Source organism: Lutjanus erythropterus, chromosome 6 (genome assembly GCF_056507025.1).
Source record: "Lutjanus erythropterus isolate fLutEry1 chromosome 6, fLutEry1.hap2, whole genome shotgun sequence".
Classification (NCBI taxonomy): domain Eukaryota; kingdom Metazoa; phylum Chordata; class Actinopteri; order Lutjaniformes; family Lutjanidae; genus Lutjanus; species Lutjanus erythropterus.
Genome location: NC_139322.1, coordinates 28599912 through 28623646, shown reverse-complemented (window position 1 = coordinate 28623646; position 23735 = coordinate 28599912). Strand labels below are relative to the sequence as shown.

General features: G+C 39.9%; 3 protein-coding genes across 7 annotated transcripts; all 3 read right to left on the bottom strand.

Annotated features, from left to right (window-relative positions):
- Positions 1-385: 385 nt before the first annotated feature.
- On the bottom strand, positions 386-7319 carry LOC146325495 (uncharacterized). Its single transcript, XM_084721556.1, has 7 exons — positions 7095-7319; positions 6390-6490; positions 4826-4912; positions 3681-3828; positions 2805-2884; positions 2420-2513; positions 386-1356 (listed from the first exon to the last, which is right to left on the bottom strand). The coding sequence occupies exons 1-7, from the start codon at positions 7204-7206 to the stop codon at positions 947-949; spliced, it is 1032 nt and encodes a 343-aa protein (XP_084577682.1). The 5' UTR covers positions 7207-7319; the 3' UTR covers positions 386-946.
- Positions 7320-8482: 1163 nt separating this feature from the next.
- nsun5 (NOP2/Sun RNA methyltransferase 5) lies at positions 8483-13666 on the bottom strand. The gene is made up of 5 exons (XM_084721555.1): positions 13227-13666; positions 11725-12436; positions 11009-11219; positions 10563-10769; positions 8483-9136 (listed from the first exon to the last, which is right to left on the bottom strand). Exons 1-5 carry the CDS (start codon positions 13437-13439, stop codon positions 8614-8616), a joined length of 1866 nt encoding a protein of 621 aa, XP_084577681.1. The 5' UTR covers positions 13440-13666; the 3' UTR covers positions 8483-8613.
- A 2023-nt stretch (positions 13667-15689) lies between these two features.
- Positions 15690-23351, bottom strand: mybl2a (MYB proto-oncogene like 2a). 5 transcript variants are annotated; one of them, XM_084721550.1, is made up of 13 exons: positions 23072-23338; positions 22803-22862; positions 21128-21233; positions 20394-20465; positions 20223-20315; positions 19888-20108; positions 19598-19718; positions 19211-19264; positions 18703-18959; positions 17770-18472; positions 17271-17513; positions 16588-16788; positions 15690-16391 (listed from the first exon to the last, which is right to left on the bottom strand). In XM_084721550.1, the coding sequence occupies exons 1-13, from the start codon at positions 23080-23082 to the stop codon at positions 15798-15800; spliced, it is 2736 nt and encodes a 911-aa protein (XP_084577676.1). In that variant the 5' UTR covers positions 23083-23338; the 3' UTR covers positions 15690-15797. The 5 variants fall into 5 exon arrangements, with proteins under 5 accessions (XP_084577676.1, XP_084577678.1, XP_084577677.1 ...); XM_084721552.1 differs by lacking the exon at positions 22803-22862 and having other exon boundaries at positions 23294-23351; XM_084721551.1 differs by lacking the exon at positions 22803-22862.
- Positions 23352-23735: the final 384 nt, after the last annotated feature.

The following is a 23735-nucleotide window of genomic DNA, read 5'->3' as shown; positions in this document are numbered from 1 at the left end:
TGATCAGCAAATCTAATTTACACAAAAAAACCCCATATATTTTGAGATATATCCTCTGCTGCGTCAATGACGTGAGAAAAACTCAACAGGAATGTCTCTTTTCAGGAACAATGTCCTGATTAGTCAAAATAGTTACTTTTTTGGTTAATGGCAGGATACCACAAGAGTTTATGGCTGTTCCAATATCACGCAATTTATTAACCCAAAAACATTTTTTTTAAAGCACTGGTACTGGATTGGTACTCTGTACGTAAAGTTCAGGTATCGGAATAGATATCAGGAAAGAAAAATTTATATCAGAACACTCTACAAGAGTTTAGTGAGAAAATATTTGGGATTTAGGTTAAATGATACTTTTGTAAATAGCAGCTCAGAGAACAGCAAAAACTATGAAAATATTTTTTATTTACCTTTACAACTCTTCAAGGTGATTTTAACAATGAATTCAACAATGTGCACAATATAGAATTATACTGCAGCAAACAAGATTAAAATGATTTATGTTTGTGCACCACCATTCAAGCCTGAATGAGAAGCTTCTCTCCCACGTTTAAAAGCAGTGTGAACACACGCTGCAGGAAAAACCTGTTTAACAGCATCAAATATTCAGAAAGTAAAATAATGACAAGTAGTACGAGGCAAATACAGTCTGTAGAGGTTGTGTTAAAGGAAAAGCTAAGTTAAAACTTGGGATTCCCCAGTTATTGAATGCTCTTTATAATGTTTAACAGGACGGCTTCAATGTTTGTGTGCAGAAACTAAAATGGATCTAAATTAGCTAAAGTGACAAAAATTTTAATGTCGAATTTATATGATTTTAATCGGCAGTTGCGTTTTATTCTTTTCCTCTACGAGGATGTTCTGTGTGAGATGTTTCTTCTCCTCCTCCACCTCATCCATCTGTCACATCCAGTCAATCACTCATTCCCGACCACGCCCTCCCCTGCTAGCTCCTGTACTCATCCCCGCAGTCCCCGATGAGCGACATGAGGTCCCTGGAACGCCGTGTCACTGCTTCGATGGCGGCCAGGTCTTCCTCCATCAGCTTCAGGTCAGGGCTGCAGCTACGCAAACTGTCACTGATGTGTTGCCCTGCCCCTGCGATGCCTAGCCGACAGCCCACAATGACCCCGCCCACCGCGGGGCGATCCAGCACGTAACGTGTTGCCACGCTGGCCACTGAGCAGTCATGTCTCTTGGCAACGGTCTCCAAGGTGACAAGGAGGTCCTGGAAAAGGCTCCAGCCACCCCAAGTGTCGATCATGTTCTTGTACTTAGAGAGGGAGGCGGTGTAGAGCTCCGCCCTGGAACTAGGCTCCACCTTGCCCAGATAACGCTCTGAGAGTAGACCGCCAGCTGAGAGAGGGATGGAGGAGAGAGGCAGATGAAGGAGTTAAAGGAGGCAGAGTGGATGGAGTGAGAGGAGAAGTGGGAGGAAGAGGAGGATGGAGGAAGAGAATGGTGGAGACAGAGAAGGATGGAGAGGAGGAAGTGGATGAAGCGAGAAAAGGTAGAGAGAAAAAACAAGACAGGAGGAGAGAAACAATGGAGAAAAAAGAAGGTAGAGATGGAGACAGTTGAGGTCGGGAGGAGGGCGTGATGCAGAGAGGGATGGAGAGGAAAGAGTAAAGATGATGGAGGGGGAGGGCAGAGGAGAGAGGATGTGTCGTCATGTCGACCGACTCCATTTTAGGAACCCTCCATTTTACATCTTTACATCATGACGATAAATGTGCCGCTGGACTGATATTCATTCACAAAAAATATCTGAATCAGTTTAAGTGTACACTATATTTAGAAAATTTCCATCACTTTACTTTGCTCTCAGACAGACTTTTATGAAGGGAAACTGCGCTTATAGGAGATAAATATCGCTTTCTTTAAACCAGACAGACTCCACTAGAAAAAACTATAATTTTACCTCACAGAACACAGGAGTTGCTGGGTTACCGCTGTCACACAACAATACAAACAAAATTACAGATCAAGAAAGTGGGAGACCAACAACCTCCTGTGTTCTCTTGGTAAAACAAATGATTTCACCCATGGAGTTTAGTGGGTTTGGAAAGAGAAATATTTGGCTTATATAAACAGCAGTTTCCCATCAGTGAAGACTGACTGATTGTAATGTAAAGTGGTGGAATATTCTAACTAAAGCGCACACTTGAACTGTTTTTTTTAGGTAGGCATTTGCTAAAATACATTTTGTTGTTGACCCTGACTATAACAGTGTATTGTTTTGTTTTCTTGCTGGTACAACCTTCTGCTTCCCCACACTGAAGGCGTGCTGATCACCATTGATCTACTGTGGCTAGTACACTTACTACAAAGAACCTCATTACAACCCCACCTCAATAAAAATGATTTAAAAAAAAAATTTAATGAGTGGATTTAAAGAGATGCATGATGGATGTCTCACCAAGAGTGCCGTAAGTGAGCAGCTGAATGTTGTTCGCCAGACAGAACTGCTCCATCTTGGCTGCAGGTCGCTGGTCGATCACAGAGTACTGAACCTGTACAACACACACATTAAATACACAGTTAAGAGACGCACTGACAGAGGCAAGGCAAGTTTATTTATATAACACTATTCAGACACAAAGCAATTAAAATGCTTTACAAGAACACAGACATACATTAAAATAAAACATTAAAAGATCATTAAAATAGCATTTGAGATCATCAAAAACAAAAAGGTAAAAGCAAGCCAATAAATGATTAAAAACATTACAGAAGGATGAGAGAAAAATGATGAGGGTCTGACAGTGTGTTGTACTGTACTAACATGCAGGTGGAGGCGTTACCTGGTTGCTTGAAATGCGAATGCCTCTGTTGGTGATCTCCTCCAGCCTCTGTGTGTCGAAGTTAGTGAGGGCAAGTTCACCTGAGGGAAAACAGGTGGATGTCTTTTCAGAACAAAAATAAAAATCCTAGAAAACGGGAAACAGATCCACAAATTCTTTTTCAACACTTGAGATGTACTGCCTTCAGAGAATACATGTAACTCCTTTATATACTCTCTATGATCCTTATAAGGTTGTCATCATCATGAGAACCTAAGTGTAAGAAAAGTGTGAGTCTGCTGCTGATATTGATATTCAAGAGTTAGACAGGATATATTAAAGGTTAAACATGCAAAATAATTCAAATAAGGTTGATCTTTGAGTTTATTTTTTGGTTGATCAAGTTGTTGTTTCGGAGACTTTCAACCACACCTCATGGCCTTTCTCAGCAGTTGCTGTAGTTGAAATGTGGTTGAAAACATTAGAAACAAGTATCCAGATTACTTGTTTCTAACCTTGTGTTAAGATTAATGTTGACTACAACAGCTGATGAAAATCATGAGATGCTGTGGAAAGCCCTTTAAAAAGCCAGTAAGCAGCCTCACCATTTCCAGGTCAAGAATGATCTCAACTCTCAGTTCAAAACTATGTAAAATATAGCCATAAAATATTCATATGTTACAGTTTCTGAACGTACTTTATATACAAATACTGATACTGATATTTCTGTGGTGATAAGCCAGTATCAGCCTGTTCATATATTAGTCTGAGTCTAATATTTGTGTCTATGAAGGTAGAGAAATTAAACATAAACTGGTCAGATAGTGTCCAGGTGTACTAAGTTACTGTATGTTTATCTGTACATCTTTACAGTATGGTATATTTCTGTATACGTACGTATAAGACCCTCCTGCTGCAGGTCTGACAGGTGTCCCAGTGCGTCCAGGTATCTCTTGTCTCTATAGTCCCACCAGTGGAACTGAACACAGTCCAGACTGTCCACCTGCATGCGGGACATGGAGCGCTGAAGCGCCTTCTCCACCACCTGCACACAGAGACACACTTCAGCCTCAGTTTCTACGTTCAGGAGTAAAAATACACTGGCCCTTTATTTAACAACGTGAAACCCATTCAAGTTTCATTCAACCTAAATGTTCAGATACAGACGTCTCTCTGTTTACTTCAACACTATCATACTTTCAATTTATTTCTGCCTTCTGATAGTAACTTTTTTAAAGGGCAACTCCATCTATGTTCTTTTCTTTTTCACTCAGCCACAAGCAGTGATGTAGATTACTGCACTGATGCCTCCCCTCCCTCAGCCTAGGGGGTTTATATGAAGCAGCATCATCATTTGAAAAACTTCATAAAACATGGGCAGTTCAACAAAAATTTTATTGTTCAGATTTTAATACATAAGGAATAGTACTGGGAAGCTAGAGAAAGACAAAAAATAAATAAATAAACAAATAAATAAATAAATAATGGACCTGTGCTTTAAAGTAAACAAACACATGATATAAAACAAAATATTTTGAAAAGGATTCATTTGATTTGGGTTTTTAAGAGGACATTTTAGAGTAGAAAAATACTTGTCAGTAGTCTCTGGTGAGTTTCCACCTCATCTGACAATTCTGTACTGCAATTCCTAGTTACTTCTCACCCATATACCAATATATCTGCAAAAAGTTAATATTTGTCAATATATCAATCTAGCTCCAATGCAATGTGTGCATGTTTTCTGTGCTTAGCTGTGAATCTGACAATCTAAATATTTTAACATAAAGAGAAATATGATCCTGGGTTGCTTATCTTTGTATGGATACTATGTTTTCAGAAAATCTCATAAAAAGGACACAGAGAAAATTATTTAACAAAGAATTGTAGCTTCACATTTCTAAAGTAAAGCAGTGAGGTGATGTCCTAATTGGTTATAAAGACACACACTGCTCTCTAGTGGATAAAACTGTTCTCACTGTAAAGCACAGCAGACCAAGTGTGAGTCACTCTTTCTTGTCCTCACCCATCTGTCAGTGTCTCACCTTGCGGTCCATTGGTCCTGTTCTTGGCACGTATTTGGTCAGACCCTGCAGAGCTGGGCAGTCTTTCCCAGAGGACCTGCACTTCACCTACAGATCAGACAAAGAGTCATAAAAATTAGAATTACAGATACAAACATCTGAACTGAGCTCGTTTTATGTTGCTTACACTTATTACAACGCTAATATCTTGCAAATTCTTAATTACTGCACATTAGCTTTTGACCATTTACTGATGCTAAAACTACTGTAAAGCAAAATATTTGAAAGAATGCAAGAGTTCAGAAGTATCTGTTGATTGGCTGATTGTACCTGTGACAAAGAGCCTGAAAAACACCATGTGAATAGTGAGAAAAGCTGGTTGGACAAGAGGAGCCCTCTGTGTCTCTCTGCACATTTTTCCAGGTGGATGGCTGAGACGACGGTCGATACCATTAGACTGTCACAACACATTAACCACAAAACTCTGATCTGAGCCACACTGGGACCTCTGCGTGTGTGTGTGTGTGTGTGTGTGTGTGTGTGTGTGTGTGTGAAAGAAAGGCAGAAAAAGCATTACCTAGTTCTCATACTTCTGTGAATGCTTGTGTGTGTGTGTGTGTGTGTGTGTGTGTGTGAGTGTGGTGTGAGAGCATTTCTTAATGTGTGTGTTGAATGTCTGCAGCTCTGTGGAAAACACACACACCAATTTCCTAATGTAAAATCAATAACTAGGCAAGGCAGAGCTACAGGAATACACTATATACAAGAAAAAATGTTAACTATTTAAAGGATTTTCTCCATCTTGGCTTCAGCATTATTACCAAACCTAAAATGTCAAACACACACATGCACACACAGGCCTCTGAAGCATTACGTTCAGCCTACAACAGTACATTAGCTCCCTCTTGTGTTTGAAATCTTAAATGTCTCTCCAGATAATTCCAGTTATAAGTTAAACTTAAACCTCCATTATAATTATTATCTCCAGTGTTATATCATGTAAATGTTGGTCACAGAATGGCTGCCCCATTACAATCCGAGATAATAGCACAATAATTGTCAAGAACCTTTGTTGCATGCCTTCATTCATTCTGAAATCATCACAACCAAACTAAACGGCATGATTCAAAGTATCACAGTTCATAATGGTAGTAGGAAGCACTGCACGGCTCTGATGGCTGGTCCGACAGGTGCTCTTTGGTGAGGCAGGTGAAAGAACAAAACCACAAAATCCAGTAGGTTTAATATTAAGTGATGCAGACAACAGTAGGGAAAAAACAAGGCACTCTATCTTCAGGTGAAAGTATACTATAAATCTATTCTTCAAGCATAGGGAAACAGTCGGACCAACACATATTGACTGCAGGTCTTCATCAAGGACATGGAGTGGCTTTTTAGATCTGATTGTTTTTGAACAATTATCATCTTTGCCACATTATCACCCCTTATAATGATGTCATGTATTGAATCAATGCAAACTGCCAGTAAGTCTGTGTGCATGTGTGAGCAAATTGAATGCTTATTTAATCACACTTGCTCATTGAAATGTGTATGTGTGTGTGTGTGTGTGTGTGTGTGTGTGTACCTGGCTGTTGAAGTGTCCAAATATTTCCTCTGCAGGCCCATAGATGTCTGCCATGTCAAATGTGGTCAGACCTGCATCAACATAGGCCTGCATGGCCTCAACTGGAGAGACAATGGGGAAACATTTATTGATGAAATGTATTATTATTGTTGTTGTTAAAATCACAATTTTAAGATATGCACCAGGCAGTCAGAGAGAAGGTAGTTTGCAAAATGATAATGTTGTACTACTAACATGCCAATACCTTAGTATCTGTTGTAAATCTACCTTTGACCGCTGTTTAAAATGCTTTCAGGACGTTGTTCAAACCTTTCCAGCCTGTTTTACTGCTTTGCTGCACAACTGAAAAAACTTTTTGTAGTTTGTCTCCTTTGACTGAAAGGAAACTGAACTACTAACTGGTGTAAATAATGATACTAATTAAGATTCTGCTACATTCAGGTCAGAGTCAGGGTGCTGCTTTTGTGCATGTTGGTTCGCTGGAAAGGCTCTGATGCACGAAATGGAACAGGACCTTAATTAGTATCATTAGTAACACCTGTGTTTATAAGACTATTTTATATCAATTTCTCTGCTGGGAAAAAAAGTTTATTGAGTGCAGTCCAGAAGCCACTCGTGTTTACTTCGTGTGTGTTTTACAACTGCTTTTCTGAACTGGCACACTCGTTTATATCCCCACGATATCTGGGTGGGTTAATCTTTTACCAGCTTTGTTTTTATCCACCGCTCCGTGAGCCCCGGACACCTGCCACATCCCGTTCAGCACCCGGCAGACCTCCAGGCCTCCGGACAGTCTCACTTTGGGCACCGGGGACATCCTGCTGCCAGAGCCGGGAAGAAGCTACGAGAGGCGGCCTGTGGTTTGGACACAGCTCCCTTCTTCAGTGGTAGATAAAGTACAAAAACATAGTTTTTCCTCGTCACATCATTCTACTCAGTTGTCAGTAAAAACGTCATACTGGAGCCTGTTTGATACTGCAGACTATAAACAATAAATCAGCTGCGTCGATATAAAATACTTACTCTGTGTTTCCTACAGACCGAAACACCGCCTGTAAACTTAATTGCAACTCACTACAACACAGACACGGTTATAAAACATTTCGCATAAGTCAGCGTTATAAAAGCCATGAGTGTTTCAACCAATAGCCGTCTTTGTTTAGCCGGATATTAACTTCTTCTTCTTCTTCTACTGCAGGTTGGCTGCTGCTCTGCTGCCCCCTGCTGCATAAAAACCATCACTGCTCTGAGAAACACAGAACTCCTGGACCACTTCACAGTTTTGGCAGGAATGGAAAATGCCACACCATTTAACACAAACCAATTAAGATAACCTCTCTAGAAACATCTGATAGTATTAATGTCATCATATGTATGGATGAATAAATATAGAGCTGCAATGATTAGGTGATTAATCGATTAGTCGATCAAAAGAAAAATAATCACTGGCTATTTTATCTTTTCAGCCATTTTAAAGCAACATTGTCAAACATTTGGCTGGGTTCAGATTTTAATTGCTGCTCTTCTTTGTAATTCATGATAGTACTTCAAGAATCTTTCTGTTTGGGACTTTTTTTTGGACGAAAGAAGCAATTTGAGACATCACCTCGTGGTGCGCACTTTCCACATTAAATGATTAATCATAAAAATAATCAGCAGATTAAAGTAATGATGAGAATAATTGATAGATGCAACCCTAAATAAATCTAATTTTTCCATGGAAATGGAAATAAGAAACCCTCACTAACTGTAAGAGTGTAGTAAAGATTTTTTCTTCTCTACTAATATTAGCCAACACAAACCAGCAAATACAATTTGTCATACTATGACACAGTTTCTGGTACTTTGACCTAGACAGAATGTTTTTGTCTCTGCTATCATAGTTCTTGTCTGTGTGAATTGTTGATAGGGTCTCAAAATACAAATGCTTGGTGATACAGTGGTATGTCTGGCTGTTTATAAAAATCTAATTGAGGACTGATCCAACTGCTGGAATGTGAAGATGCCTGAACCAGTTTCTGATTTTAAATAAAAAAAGCCTCTTACATGTCTAAGAGATAAACCAACAGACTTGAAATAACGAGGCAGAGATGTTATACAGTAAAAAATAATCTTTACTTTTCACTTGCATTCCCCACATGTCTATTAGCATTTAATAAAGCCCCTTACATGGAGCATTCTCTCCAGATAACATGCTGTAAGCAGTCCCAGTTCAAATTTCTCATCACTCTGCTGTTGCTGCATTAGTCGGCTTCTTCTTCCTCTTCCTTTTCCTCTTCTTCTTGCCAGGTGTGCCATCTGTCTGCACGTCCACAGGCGCAGGTTTGTCCTCTGTCTCGGAAGCTTCAGACTCTTCTCCTGAGGATGTAGGTCTCTTCTCAGAGGCGGGCACTGGGCCCTGAGGTGCTGCCTCTTTCTTCTTTCTCTTCCTTTTTCTCTTCTTCTTGCCAGGCGTGCCGTCAGCCTGTCCCTCTGCAGGAGCTGGTTTGTCCTCAGTTTCTGAAGCTTCTGACTCTTCTCCCGAGGCTGCAGGTCTCCTCTCACAAGTGGTTGTCGGGTTCTGAGGTGCTGCCTCCTTCTTCTTCTTTCTCTTCCTTTTCCTCTTCTTCTTGCCAGGCGTGCCGTCAGCCTGTCCCTCTGCAGGTGTCGGTGTGTCCTCCATCTCTGAAGCTTCAGACTCTTCCTCTGAGGCGGCAGGTCTCTTCTCACATGAGGATGCCAGGATGTGAGGTGCTACCTCCATGTCACTGTGACAGAGCAGACAGCAAAAATCAGAATATAATAATTCCAGAATACAATACACCACTGCAGGAATAACATACTTGTGTAGGTCAACCCTCCACAAGAAGCTGATGAGATGTATTTCTTTGGATTAGTGCAGAAACTAAGCTGTGGCAAACAAAAGTTTATGATTCTTACATATGTTGTTCAACAAGGTAATCTTCACATATGGACACTACTTATATGAATTCTGAAGTGTAAATCCAAAACAAATAACAGAATGCAATGATTGCATTCTCTTTTTAATTACATTTTACACAGCATCAAAACTTTTTTATAATCAGGGTTGTACATCATAGTTACATGACTTCAGCTTCACCTCAGCTCAGTGACTAGTATTCAGCTTGGTGATGTTAAATGTCCATGACAACTTCTGATGTCTCATTTTAACAACCACACAAAAGCTTCAATATTCATGCGTGGGGTATTTACTGACATATTTTACATTGCAGGACAAAACATGAAAATCTCTTCAGCTTGTGTTTAACCACAGACGTTATTTCAGGCAGTAACGAAAAACTCACCGACTTCAAGACAAGGGAACCATAAGTAACTAATTTCTGGGTTGTAGTACTGTTTGTTCATCTGTATTACAAACTTGTAAAATTCCAATTGTAAAAGTATTGTGTGCTCACTGCTCTTTAAGTTTTTCAATATTAAATAGCCAAAAAAGACTAATGTGAGGAGAGCACCTTTCAATTACTGAAAAACACCCAAAATTCCATTTCAAGCTCAAGATTTTAACAAAACAAAAACAAAACAAAAAAAACATTCCTACAAAATCTATAGGTTAAAATCTGTAACAGGTCCTATAATTATTTTTGACAAAATGATGACTAAAACATGTAGAAGTTGAAATCATACACCAAGGGCAAATAACTAAATAACTAAATTAATTAGAGTTGAATGAATGCACACACTATGTAGTCTAGATCCACAGTTTTCAAAGTGAGGGTCACCAGGGGGCCCTCAGCAAATTCAGTGTGTGTGTATTATTGTGAAAAAATAAAAAATTAGAATGTATAATGTTGCATATATACATTACATGATATTATTTAAATTTAATTATCATTGCATTAATAAAAGTAAAGAAAATTATTGTTGATGGGTTTTTGAAGACCTTACAAAAGTGTGGCTATGGGCCATAACATAATGATATTTAGGGCGCTTTGGCATGGAAATATTTGGGAATCCCTGATCTAGATCATTTCCATTTTACAAAATGCAATTAAAACAGCATTATAATGTACAGATGTGATGTGACAATAACACTGGATGTCTCTTTGAATTTCTAATTCTGACCAAATGGGACTTTTAATTACAGTGTTTTTTATTAAAATAGAATTTAAAACATTTTGTATGAAAAACTTAAAATGACACAACTGTATTTACCTTATCTGAACTGCTGGCTCCTGCTTCTTATTCACAGCCTCACTTATTTGAACCGCTGGCTCCTGCTTCTTATTCACAGCCTCGCTGTGTTTCTCCAACAGAGCTACGAAGAAGCCGTGTGTGCGGGTCTTGGCGGTGCTGGCACGCAGACAGTGAGTGAGCGGCTCATGGCCTCGTTCAGGCCACTGAGGCAGCAGAGGAACCAGCCTGGAGGAGACACAAATACATTCAGGGAACACATCCATCTCAGTAAAACGCGTACAATCAGGAGCCGACAGCTAATTTCATATCTTCAAACTGTCCCCGTGTTTCACTCAGAATTGTATTAAAGGCAAAGTCCACTTTACATCACCCAGACAGCCAGTATTAAAGGGAATACCTGAGATTTGCGAGTATAAAAGCATCAATATGTTTATTCTGAATTGTTTTAAGTGAAGTGAAGCTACCTGAAGCCGGGGTTCTGCTGCAGACAGGCCGCTACAACCTCCTCATTCTCCTGGCTGTGGATGGAGCAGGTGGAGTAGACCAGACGCTTCAGCCGAGGAAACCTGAGGCCGTGGTTTAGGCACCGCAGCTGGAAAGAGGCCAAGGAGGCCAGACGAGCCTGAGTCTTCTCCTCGTCAGCAGAAGAGGCATCGTCCCGGAGACACACCATACCTGGACCCAACACACAAATTGCATGGATTCTATTTCAGTTCTAATTTTTTGTGAAGAGAAAACTTAAGATGATACTGATACTGAGCTAAAAACGCATGTTTGAATGTTTTATCTTTGCTGTGTGGGTGCGTTTGGCAATCGCTGAGCACTGGAAGCTGCAAAAGATATTTTGATTTTTGCATGCATCGATGCTTCCAACTTTGAGGATGTCAAATCTCTCCGAGTCTTTTGAAAGCCCTGATTGGGCCTGTCAGTTAGGTAAATATTCTCAAACCAAACTAGCACGGTTTATTTTTTAGCTTTTTTGTGACGTAACTGGAAGGATGTGGCAGTGAACAGTGATGATGCAGAAAGAATGAGGCACCAAAGCAGTTTATATTAACTAACCTGATTGATTTTGTGATCATATGTGATTGAAAGATGTATAAATCATGTGACTATGAAACCAGAGTCATTTGTTCCAGAGGTCCATGTACACAGAGCAATAACTGGTCGCTCAACCCACCTGACCCGCTGCAGGATGGATCCAGCAGGACGTACTCTACATCTTTATACTGTGGGCTGTCAGGGTCCACCTTCAGGAAGTCCTGGTTGGCCAGCTGCTGACAGGTCACTCCGGCTCGCAGCAGGAGAGTCGACATGGTGGCCAGACGCTTTGCATCCAAATCAAAGGCAAACAGCCTGCCTTTGTTCTTCATGATGGCTGCCAGGTGGCTGGACTTGTTGCCAGGGGCGGCGCAGGCATCGACGACATGGCTGCCAGGCGGAGGGTTGAGGAGGTGGGCGGGGAGGCAGCTGGCTTTGTCCTGCAGGATGATGTGGCCCGCCTTGTACAGGAAGTGGTCGTGGAAGTCCATTTTAGGAGAGAAGACGAGTAGCTCGGGTAGGTGGAGGTCCTTCACAAATTCCTTAACCTTCAGGGTGAAGTTGTCCAGGCTGGAAGCCTGTCCCAGGTAGGAGAAGCCGTCCCTCTTCATGTAGTCCACAGCGTCCTCCACGCTGGTCTTCAAGGTGTTCACACGCACATACCTAGGCAGTTGGTCCTTGGCGGTCTGCTGGACGCTGGCCGGGAGCAGGTCTTCATTCTTGCTGACCTTCTGCTTCACCTTCATGCGTGCCAGCACCGCCTGCAGCCGAGACCGATGCTTCATCATCATGGTCTTCCAAGAGCCTCCGCACTTCAGCCCCTGGCCTATCACCAGGTCGTACACCAGCACCTTCAATAAAACTTTATTAGTACAGAACCTTTCATACAGGTTAGGACAATTCAGTGCTTAACATGTGACTGACACAACGATAATAAGTAGGGATAGGCAAATTAATTCTGCAGGATCAATAAAGTAAATAAAATACAGTCGATGCACTATTGGTCAAGTGTCACACAGCAGCAACACAAGGAACTTATTTAAACATTTAAGAACAACACAACCTAAAAGTTATAAGGAGGCTGAACAAAAAAAGAAGATTGGTTTTATTATCAGTTTATCATAGTGTTTTTTGTGAAATAGCTTTTGTAATTAATTTGTTATTAACGGCCAAAGATTTTCCCCTTTAAGAGAAGTATCAGGGCTGCACAATATGGTGAAAAAAGTCATGTTGTGATTATTTTTACAAATATTTTTATGTCAATATGATTTATAATTAGTGGGAATGATCATTTTTGAATGACAAATTTCATTTTCACTGAAAGAAAATATTATAAATTTTGTTGTAGGCCAGGACATCTGTGCAGCACTACAGTACTTTATTATAATATTATTATGGTACACTCTTTTCTTTTACCATAAAATAGCAGCTTCTGTGAGCTGAAAATTTCACGTGGTTATATTGCAATATTGATAATATTTCGATTAATTGTGAGTATTGATATTGATAAAACTGTGACAAAAAAAAGTATCAGTATCGAATTTCAAAGGTTTGGTATCACCACCCCTAATAAACGGGGCTAATAGGAAACAATACTGATATAATAATAAAATAACAGAGTTAAATAAAATGAATTATCACCTTGGCCAGGGGCATCTTCAGCTTGGTCTGTTTGAGCAGATTGCTGGACTCGATGATCTCCTCCAGGATGGAAGAAAACTTGTGGGTCTCACAGACCAGAGCGAACAGCTGCTTGATATTGACGAACTTACTGTCGTAGACCAGAGTCTTCAGAGCGCCCTGCTTCTGCTCGGCTTTTTCCAGGATCTCTGCGGCTTTCAGGTACAGAGCCATGACTAAAACTAACCTCTTCACTCGTTTCTCAGCTCCTCTGTGGTGTTTCACTTGTAACAGCGGTCTGGACTCATTCCTTGTCCTGCTGAAGCTTCCTCTCCTCTGAGTCTGCACAGGGAACAACAAGTCGGTTATTTATTCTCCTCATACATGCTTAATCAAAACTGTTCCGTGAACACCTCTCCACTCTGCACATGGTAGAGCAGGGGTCGTGACTCCGGAAGAACTAGCAGACGCACTCTTTGCGTCTGACGTATGAGGTCCGACCAGCCAATCATTGACGACAAATCAAAGTAATAATATCGTGGGACCGCTTAACTAAAATTCTCAACAATACACATCTATTTTTAAAATAAACATTATTACCATCAATAGACTGGCCTTTGGACTTATTTTACCCCGGTCAAGAACTATAAACCATAACTTATGAATAAATATATGACTTGTATTTTAACACAATTATTTATAGACCCATTTTCAGCATTATGTATGCTGTTGTTATACATATACGTACTTTTTTACTCTATATTTCTTATTTTCTATATATAATGGTATAATGCACATTTTGTTTCATCCTGTATTTCTCTATGCTCATTACTTCCCTTCTTAGTTGGAGCGACTGTAACGTAACCCAATTTCCCCCCGTGATCGATAAACTATTTCTGATTCTGATAACAGAAATGCCAATCATTTTCTAACCATCAGTATATGAAATATTCGAATTCGCATTTTAGTGTAATATTTACAATTATGAGTCTGGTCGATTTAGGTCCTAAAGCCATCTAGGTATTAAAATAGTTGTTTCATTTTTTTGACTGGTTGCAGTTTTTAGTCTTCCTCATCTTTTCCGTCTGGGGTAATCGGGACAAACTACTCTTAACACTAAATGGACCATTCTTTTACCCTTTAAAGAGTCAGCTCCCCAATGAATACAGTATTAGTTATATCCCCAACCAACAATAGACTTAAACACATGGAAACTGTGTGGACCACAAACACAGGAATCTGTAATGAAAAATAATTTTATTCTTTAATCCAAGTACATTTCTTCAATATTTCAATGTAGAGACACAAGATGTCAAATGACTCAAGTTCACATTGGTGTTTGTTACCACAATATGAACAATCATCACTGCAATAAAATCAGTTAGCTGTCATTCAATGTGAACATTAGTTTCTTTAAAAGCCTACCTGTCAAGTAATGTCTAGTGAGCTACAATGAACTTTCATATTGTGTTGATTTTAGAGGCTCTTGTAGACAAAAAGCGATAGTGTTTGCACAACCATAACCACAAAATATAACATGAAAAATAAATTTCTCTAAAGAACAATCTCCTCCTGCTTTGTTTTTTTTTTTTGTTTTTTTGACTAACTCACTATCCGCTGTAACTTTGCTTCGGAAAAAGGTATGTAACTATAAACTGATTTTCGTGCTGATTGTGCCTTTCAGTTATGTGAGTCATATGAAGGCATCAGTATAAAACTGAGACTTTGATAAGCAATTAAAAACTCCTTGCAGCAGGTTCAAGAGCAAATCATATGGGGAAACAAGGGTCTTTAGATTCACTGCAGCATCTTTAAAGCTTCACTGATCCATAAAAATGAGAAATATTAACACAATGTAAAAAGACTAACAAACATGGCGTTTACAAAAAGCTGAAAAGGTGCAGTTACATTCAATTCACTGACAGGTGACCTAACACAGTCCATCTGCACTTAGTGTACAACATAAAAATAAAATAAATTACATGAAAAATTGCTTACAAAAATGTACAGTGCATTTTCAGTCATTTGACCTTCTTTGCTTTAGGCACCGAGTATCCATGCACTCACATAACGATATGCCTGCCAAAGAGTGCAATAAATATCCAATTTTTTGCATCAAGAGAAAACACATCCTTCATTGCTGATTCATACAGATTACATTTTACAGCACTGAATTATGCTCAAATACAAGTCTTTATTATATGTTGTTTTTGGAATGCAGTTCAGATACTTTGTGTGAAGGGCAAACAGGAGCTGCCTTTCACTAAATAAATGCAGTCATCTGAACACACGTCCACAGAGAAGTCACAACAGAGCTCTAGAGTTTGCTCTATTATTCTGAGCAGACTACTCATTTTCAATATACATTTGATATATTCTGTTGCTGCTGAATACCACTGCAAGGTAAATTCAGCCTAATATTTGAAAAATGTAATTGCAGAGGTCAAGTCAGGTCCTGAGTTGTGTGTGAAAGCCAAATTTCTAGTAAGCAAGGATGCTGAGTTTCTGTTTAATGAAATGTGACAAGTATGAACAAGCAAGAGTTTTTTGGGTGGAGGACAACATAGTCAGACCAAATTGTTACTTGACTTATCAGTGTTTGGCAGCCCCACTGGGCTTTTTAGCAGTCTTTGGCTTTAAAGAATTTTTGTATAGAAGCAGTCTCTCTGTGGTGTGAGGTGGCAGGCGGTTCCTCTTGGCTTTTACAATACATGCTGCCATTGGACACAGCCGGTCAAAGCCCCCTGAGGTGGCCGGTACTGCCAGCAGCTTCTTGGCGATGTTCTGGAGCTGGGGGAACCGAGTAGCAGATTTCCAGTACAACACAGTGGAGGTGTTTTCCAGGAGTGGTTCAGACAGGTACACATCGAGCTCAGACATTTTCATGGTCTTTGCTGGCGGCTGGAGGAGGTTAAAGGTGGACTTGCGTTTGAGGTCATTTCCACCATCATAGTTGTCATCTAAGTTGTCACCTGATGTCTCCAACACTGTGTTGGTATGGTTCTCTTCTTCACCAGTCTGCTTCTTTATCAACTCTGTGGTTGTCTGGTCTTTATCTGCCTCTACAGAGGGAGATGCTGAGGCCTCCGTGCTTCCTAACGTGGCTTCCACAATGGCACGAGCCTGATTCTTTGATGGAGGCATTAGGAAACCTGTCTGGTCCTCAGGTTTGGCATCAGAAAATGGCTGGAAAGAAATGTTCAAGTCAGGGTGAGAGTTTGGATATGACATACTGTTTTCCTTAATGTAATGTCTCACAGAAATGTTACACAGAGCTCAGTATAAACACAGAGCACTACAGAAATTAATATAAAGTGGGAAAAGATACCACTTGATTCAACAGACAAAACAAAACTGCCATGCTTTTGGCCTAATTCAGCACCTTGAGTTTGATCCTGGGGTCGAGTACAGCAGCTAGTATCATGTCCTTCTGGTGAATCAGGGACTGGAAGTGTGTGTGGAGGCCGGTGCGAAGAGCCTTGTTGAAGTGGGTGTAGTTGTTGTCAAGGCTCTCCAAGGTCTTATCAAGGCCGACAAGGGAAGGTATGATGAAAGATATGGTCACTCCATTACCTTGCAGGACCTGGGTTAGAAGAGGCAAAAGGAAATTATCTCACAAAATCTTCTACCAACAACACCACCATATAATATGGTTTTTCCCTAGATGTATACAATACTTTTAAGCAGCGAAACAAGAAAAAGCTCTAATCCTTGAATCTAGGTTCAACAGAAAAATGACAAAATACAACGTTCTGCAAGATTAATGGATTTATTATGTTTTTTGTAACAGAACAAATATCTGTTACCAAATAAGCCAATATTGCTACAGTTTTTTTTTTTTTTTGAAGAATATGTACCACAATACTATTTTAGGACTGTCTTGCTCAAAGTGCCTAAGTATTAAGGACGTTGGTTAAGTGATGACAACCCTCTATATTTTTTTCTCAAGATGACAAATTGACTAATTGCCATAATAACTGACAGGAGAAAAAACAGTTAAAAAAATACTATATATACTCCACTGCATTCATAATACATGAAATTCTCATGAATGTTGTCTTTTACCTGCAAGGCCTCCCCAAAGGGCTCAAGGACAGCCAGGATGTCAATCACTTGCTCTCTCTTGACCATGACCAGAGGGGGGACGCTGGCTGTGTCACTGGCCTCTATTCGAGCCTGGGCTAGAAGAGTCATGATGGGGCTCCAGGCAGACTCCTGCACCATACGGCGTAAGGATACCATCATGGAGTTCCAGCGACAGTTAATGGAGGAAGGGCACAGGGATATGTTGCACTCCTTCATTAAAACCTAAACGATAAATAATACAGAATGGTCATGTTAAAACAATTCAGAATGGAAAAATCTGATCTCTGTCAATCTGTTAAAAATTGTAATGTCAGACCTCACTTTAACAATTTATAAATGTATTACTGATGTTAATTAGCTGTGACTTTGTGGTTTTACATTAATGTTCAGCTCAGAAGCAAAACTTTCTAATCAATACAGCTGATGTCAGTTAATCAAATGAAGGTTGAGAAGACATCTGATTGTCTATTTCGTCTACCTCACTCCAGTAGGCGCTGTTCCTAAAGAAAGCCACCACATTATGGACCTGTGAAAGCAGGTTTTCCACAACCCGGGAGTTCTTCAGTGCCTCCTTAATCACAAGCTGTAAGGTGTTTGCCACACAGCTGGTCCTCATCCCAATCTGCAGCTCTGAAAAGGGGGACTCTGTTTCAGACATCTGGTCTGACAGAAATGTCACCATCTCGTCTCCATCAGGTTCTCCCCTGTTAGATGAGCACATGATCTTGTAGTCGCAGAACAGGTTGTTTCCAGCCAGGATTTCTTTGGCCTGGTTGGTGAGGACGTAACCAATGCTGTGAGGAAAAATGCCATAGCTCAGCAGCACGCCTTCAAGCTCCCTGGCCACAGCGGCACTAAGGTCTTTGTGGCTGAGGTGACGGAAGGCCACAATGGGACGGCGGACCTGCCAGGAATCACTGACAAAGTGGAGCTGCACAACGACAATGGGCTCCTCTACTGGATGGGACTGATCCCCTGCCCAGAGGTCAAAGGTGACATGTATTGCTCTCTCACCATCTTTGGTTTTGGAAAGGCAGGCTTTAAGGTCACGGATGAGCTGAGGTTTGATGGTTCTCTCCACATCATCATAGAGCTGCAGGCCCAAAACCCGCTGGGATAGTTTGTTGTATTCAGGGCTGATGGTGCTCATGAATGATCTGAAGCCTACACCTTCAACAAAACTGTGGGGAACAAAGTGGAAAATATATTGGCATTTTCAAATGATATGCATGATCTAGAGACTGGTCATTGTCCATTTGGTAGACATGTAGAATTAAAAACCTGCTTACTGCTGGAGTAATTCAACAAATACACAAAAATAATAGGGAGGATTAACAAACTTGGTTATTTTGGCAGCTCTGGACAGTAACCAAACAAAGACACAGAAACAGCCACTGGCATTACAAGTTACCTGAGTGGCAGCATGTCTTCAGCGATCATTCTCAGTGCTGCATCAACCAACTTCTTCTGGTCTACTGGTGCAGCTACTGGTGCAGTGCCTGAGCTGGAGCTGGGACTGGAGTTCGCACTGGGGGGCAAGGAGGGACTAGGGGAGGAGAGCTCTCTCTTGGGTGCTAAAGTCTGTGGAGGCGGAACGATCGTCTTATGCTTGAATTTCTGAGGCTCCATCTGTGGCTCCTTCTGCTTCCTCTCTTCCTCTTGCCTGATCTGCAGCAAAATAAGAGAGTGAAACCAAACTAGCCAGCTGGAAACATCATGTAAAAAAATATAAAAAGACTTTGAAATTTTTCTGTGGCACTCATGTATCCAAGCCCTCTTCTAACAGTCAACACTTATCACTTTATTGCATTGGTTTCGTTTGGGGGAGTATTTGCTAATTTATCTGATGCAGCTATGTTTAAAATGTTAAAAGTAAAAGCAACTGAGTCATAAAACGAAATAATCTTTAGCAAACTTACCACTTTAGGAATTACTGGTTCAGTGTCTAATACAACATCACACTTGAAGTCTACCTGTAACAGAACATATGTCAATGCACAATAGTGTTTTTGCTTCGAAATATTAGAAAAACACCAAAACTTTTCATTTTCTTTTACAGTGTGACCAGCAGACTACACAATAATTAGATAGTATAGTATAGTATTGATTTCATAATATGTAATATCTTTTTTAAACTGTAACCAACATTTTACCTGCTACATCCCTACGATCATTTATATATTTATAATCTGCTCATTAAGAAATCACTGAGAGAAGACAAAATGTTTATAAAAATGGCAGAAATTTATAAAAGCTGAAAACAAGGAGCCTTATACAGTATGTGCTAAACTCAGTAAGTACTCTACCTCTCCGTCCACAAAGTGCTGAATATCAAGGGAAATGCTGTCAGCTTTGTCTTTGAACAATCCCAACTCTGCTCTACGTTTGATGCTGCTGTTCCAGTGATTTTTTACAGCATTGTCCGTCCTGAAAGAGCAATTGAAACTGTACAGTAAAATCTCTGCATCATCTCTGGTTAAGACAAGCTGATGCGTTGCTACATTCACCCACTTATTTCAAGAATAACAACCAAATAATTCATCTGGCTGCCTGTCATCCGCCTTGTTAAATTTGATCAAATCAATCACCAACCCACCTTCCAGGGAGCAACCTGGCAATTTCAGCCCACCGGTTTCCCAGAAGGCAGTGGGCTTTGTAGATGATGAGGTCTTCTTCATTGGTCCACGAGCTCTTTTTGACCAGTGGATTAAGGTGGTTGTGCCAGCGCTCACGGCACTGTTTGCCCATCCGCCCCTGCAAGTGCTTGGCTATCAAAGACCAGTGTCTGGTGCCGTACCTTCCCACCAGGTCTATTATCTGTTAGTGCAAATATATTTAAAAACACAGGAATATAGAGTGAGATAGAACAATATTAACTACAAACTGTGTTTAAGCCATGTCTGTATCAGATGTTCTGTGCATTTTTTTCACCTTTTGATCTTCCTCTTTAGACCAGAAGCCTTTGATTAATTCAGGATCCAGGTGCTTCTTCCAACGGTGCATACACTGTGATTCTGTCCGCCCCTGTCAAGGCAACAGGAAATGTCTTCATAATGCATTTTATAAGTTCAGTGACCTGAAAGACATAATAAACATACTTACTGGTAAAAAACTGGCAATGGTTTTCCAATCTTTTTTTCCAAAGTTGTTGATCAAGATTTTGAGGTTTTCATCCTGCACATGAGAACATATGAGTTCAGATACAGTGTAGTTAATTGTGAGCTTTAAGGTCAACTTTCAGGTACAGGTTAACATGAATACAGTTTGTTACTTTATGACAAAATGTCTGAAACAATACATTACATGCAGCATTACACTTTAGTCCCTGACACCAATGTAATACACTATGTAAAATAAAGGCCACATGATGTGGTAAAACAAAAAATTATATGTGGTCATTTTGATAAAGATTGCAATATGATTCATGATTAGTGGGAATGATCATTTTTGCATTCCAATTTTAATTTTCACTGAAAAAACAAAAACAAAAAAACAAAAACAAAAAACAATTAAAATCATGATTATGTGATATTTGTTGAGTGTCTGTGCCAGTCAAACATGTTTTCTTACATCTGGATAACAATATTTGTTGCCCGGGTCATCTCTGCATCACTACAGTACTCCTTTATAATGATATTTTATCAGACATTTTTCCTTTATCAAAAAATTTCACCGATATTTGGATATTGCATGATTTTGTGAACATTTCAATTAATTGTGCAGACCTGCTTGAAATTAGAGTGTGTTGCTCAAGATAATATCAACACATGAATGTCTGAAATATACTTGTGGGTGTTGTGAGGACAACAGCTGCTGAATGTCTTCTTGTCACTCACCTCTTCCAGAGTCCATTTGATTTGACACTTAGCACCATCCTTCTTCTCTGCTGTGTCCGATTCGTCAGTGTCCATGCATGGATTACTATCTCCCTCTTCTTCCATGCTGCAACAATACAGATATCTAATAATTAAAATAACATTTCAACATACAGGGATTGTTAGGAGTGAAAAGACATCTTAGCATACAAAGTGTACATTGATATAAACATATGATATGGTTGATGTGGACTTTGCAATGATACTGTTGAGTCCTGTAGAATTTGTGTATTGTCACAAGTTTCAGTTACAGGTGTAAAAACTTGTCTGAACCTGTTTGTCTAAATGCTACATTCAAAGAGACCCCCAGCTTGAAACACTATTAGAGCACCACAACTGATTCAGTGATAGACTGCAGCAAAGACTGAACACAAATATATACCACAACATCAAAGTTTACAGTGAAGTCAACAATGCATGCAGATAACAGACAGGAGGTATCCAGTAGTGATTTATGAATTTAACAGTTGGGCAATTACTTGGGCAAAGGAAAAGTTCATATTAACCCTGTTATCTCTCATGCATCCTGCTGTAAACACTTGTCCTATATTTCCTCTGTCACCATCATCTCTTTTGAATGTTAACACATTTCTCCCATCCAGAATGACAGCAACTCTAATCTAAAATCATTACTGGCTAGTGTTAAACATACTGTATGTTATGTTATAATGTGAAAAATAATCCAGGTGAATGATGTCTTTTCTTACATACTGTAGCCTGCTCACATACTGAAGCAGCATAACCCAAGGTATTTCTCTCTTTTATTAATTAATAAAAAACTCTGACTAATACCATGCAAGATGACCATGTATAGTTGATTGTAATGTGTATGGAATAATGGAATTATAATGGTTTATACTATATGTTTTGGTGTTGGCATTATATATCTTTTAAATAGCCATCGGCCGCCCACCCCTCTAAATATAAACTTTATTCATTGAAAAACCTATATCGGTCGACCACTAGTACTCAGAAGGAATCACACAAGTATAGGAAGACACATTCAGTGGCCACTTCATTATGACACCTGTAAAATCTAATGGAATCAAACACAATAGCTCTGCCATAAATCTCATGAGAATAATACTGTTCAGTTTTGTTAGATGCTGCTATAGAGGTATTAATTTAACTGTATGTTTGTTAAAGAGGTTGCCGTTTGCAGTGGTGTAAACTGGGCTGCACGATATTGTAAAGTGTTTTTAACGTTTTGCTATTAATATTGCTACATGTAGAATACAGTTTTATTCACCTATCTTTTTAGCTGTTAGCTTACAAACAAAACGCGTTACATCGAACTGATTAACAGTGCGCGGGGCAGCTCTTAAGATAAAATTATTGCAATTAATTAAGCAAAAAAAATGACTGAAAAGTTAATTAATTTACATTCCAACTTGGCTGTAACTTAAAGCTAGCAAACTTGCCTAGCTTGGCTGGTTTCTCACGAACACGCTCGAGGGAAACGTTAAGCGTTAGCTCAGAGGGTCGGTCGCCTCTAGCGGTAAATGAGCGCTACTGCAACACCCCTGCCCGCCGTGGAGCAACATTTATATAGCGTTAGCCGAAAATGAGGTGTTTGTGACCACTTCGATTACAAAGTTAGCTGGCATGACGGTAGGGAGAACACAGAAATGCCTACCTAAACCGCAGACTGTGTAACTGCTTCTGGAATACAGCCGGGTCCAGCTTTTCCAGCTCACTACCGTGACACAACAGAACAACAGAAACCTTCTCACTCACACTGTCGTACACACAACAAAACAAGGCACCCACTTGATTCACAACCCCAACGATGGTTGTATTTAAATTACCGGCGGCTGTGAGGCATCTTTACAGCCACATGCATTTCTTTGATAATAAGGCAACATTAACATCCACGAACGCTAGGTTATTGTTTTCCACACTTACCCGCGCGACATCCCTCTTCTGTCTATCCACTCTGGGGCTTTCAACTGCTAAGCTAGAGTTAGCTGGAATAGTTTGACTACCAACTACTGAAACAAACTGTCTTTTAAGGAATACACAAAAGTGCGAATAACATATGCTGAATTAATTGTGTGTTACTTGTTGAAGTAGGCCAGCTACAGAAGCAGTTACGGAACTCGTGGTGCTGTATCAACAGAAATTTACCCGGGAGTGGAAATCGGAGGTCTGTTCAAGAGCAGCACAGCATCAGACCTACAACACACCCGGAAACAAACGATCCATGTGATCAACGGTTCCAACCGACGCTAACGGCTAACGGCTGCTGTTGCACAGGTACAGGGGTTCCCTTCACGCATCAAACTTAACAAATCTGTTTAAAAATAATCTTTCTGGATAAAACATCCGTAAACACTGCATTGACTCTTGTGCAAGGACACTAGTGAAGCATTAGAAACATTTTACCTTCTTGTATAATCACCGGTGGGTCACTTATTTATGCTAGGCTACATTTCAAGCAGCTAAGCTAAGCTGTATAATCAAGTCAAATCTTAAAATAAGACCACATAATCCTATCTTATTTTGTTCAATCAATACTAGGAAATACCTAAACATGAATCTACGATAGGATATTACAAAATACCTGGCT

Bases quoted from the DNA above. Each gene is read 5' to 3' on its own strand.
- LOC146325495 (XM_084721556.1), bottom strand. From the start codon at position 7,206: ATGTCCCCGGTGCCCAAAGTGAGACTGTCCGGAGGCCTGGAGGTCTGC. The intron at 6,491-7,094 runs GTAAAAGATTAA...TTGTCTCTCCAG, and splicing joins GGTGGATAAAAACAAAGCTG to TTGAGGCCATGCAGGCCTAT. The intron at 3,829-4,825 runs GTGAGACACTGA...CTCTGTGTGCAG, and splicing joins CAGGACCAATGGACCGCAAG to GTGGTGGAGAAGGCGCTTCA.
- nsun5 (XM_084721555.1), bottom strand. From the start codon at position 13,439: ATGGCTCTGTACCTGAAAGCCGCAGAGATCCTGGAAAAAGCCGAGCAG. The intron at 10,770-11,008 runs GTAGCTTCACTT...TGTCTCCTCCAG, and splicing joins CAGCAGAACCCCGGCTTCAG to GCTGGTTCCTCTGCTGCCTC. The intron at 9,137-10,562 runs GTAAATACAGTT...GCTCTGTCACAG, and splicing joins GAGCCAGCAGTTCAGATAAG to TGACATGGAGGTAGCACCTC.
- mybl2a (XM_084721550.1), bottom strand. The intron at 21,234-22,802 runs GTAGGCATTTCT...GTATTGTTGCAG, and splicing joins TTACACAGTCTGCGGTTTAG to CATGGAAGAAGAGGGAGATA. The intron at 20,316-20,393 runs GTAAGTATGTTT...TTGCCTTGACAG, and splicing joins CCATTGCCAGTTTTTTACCA to GGGCGGACAGAATCACAGTG.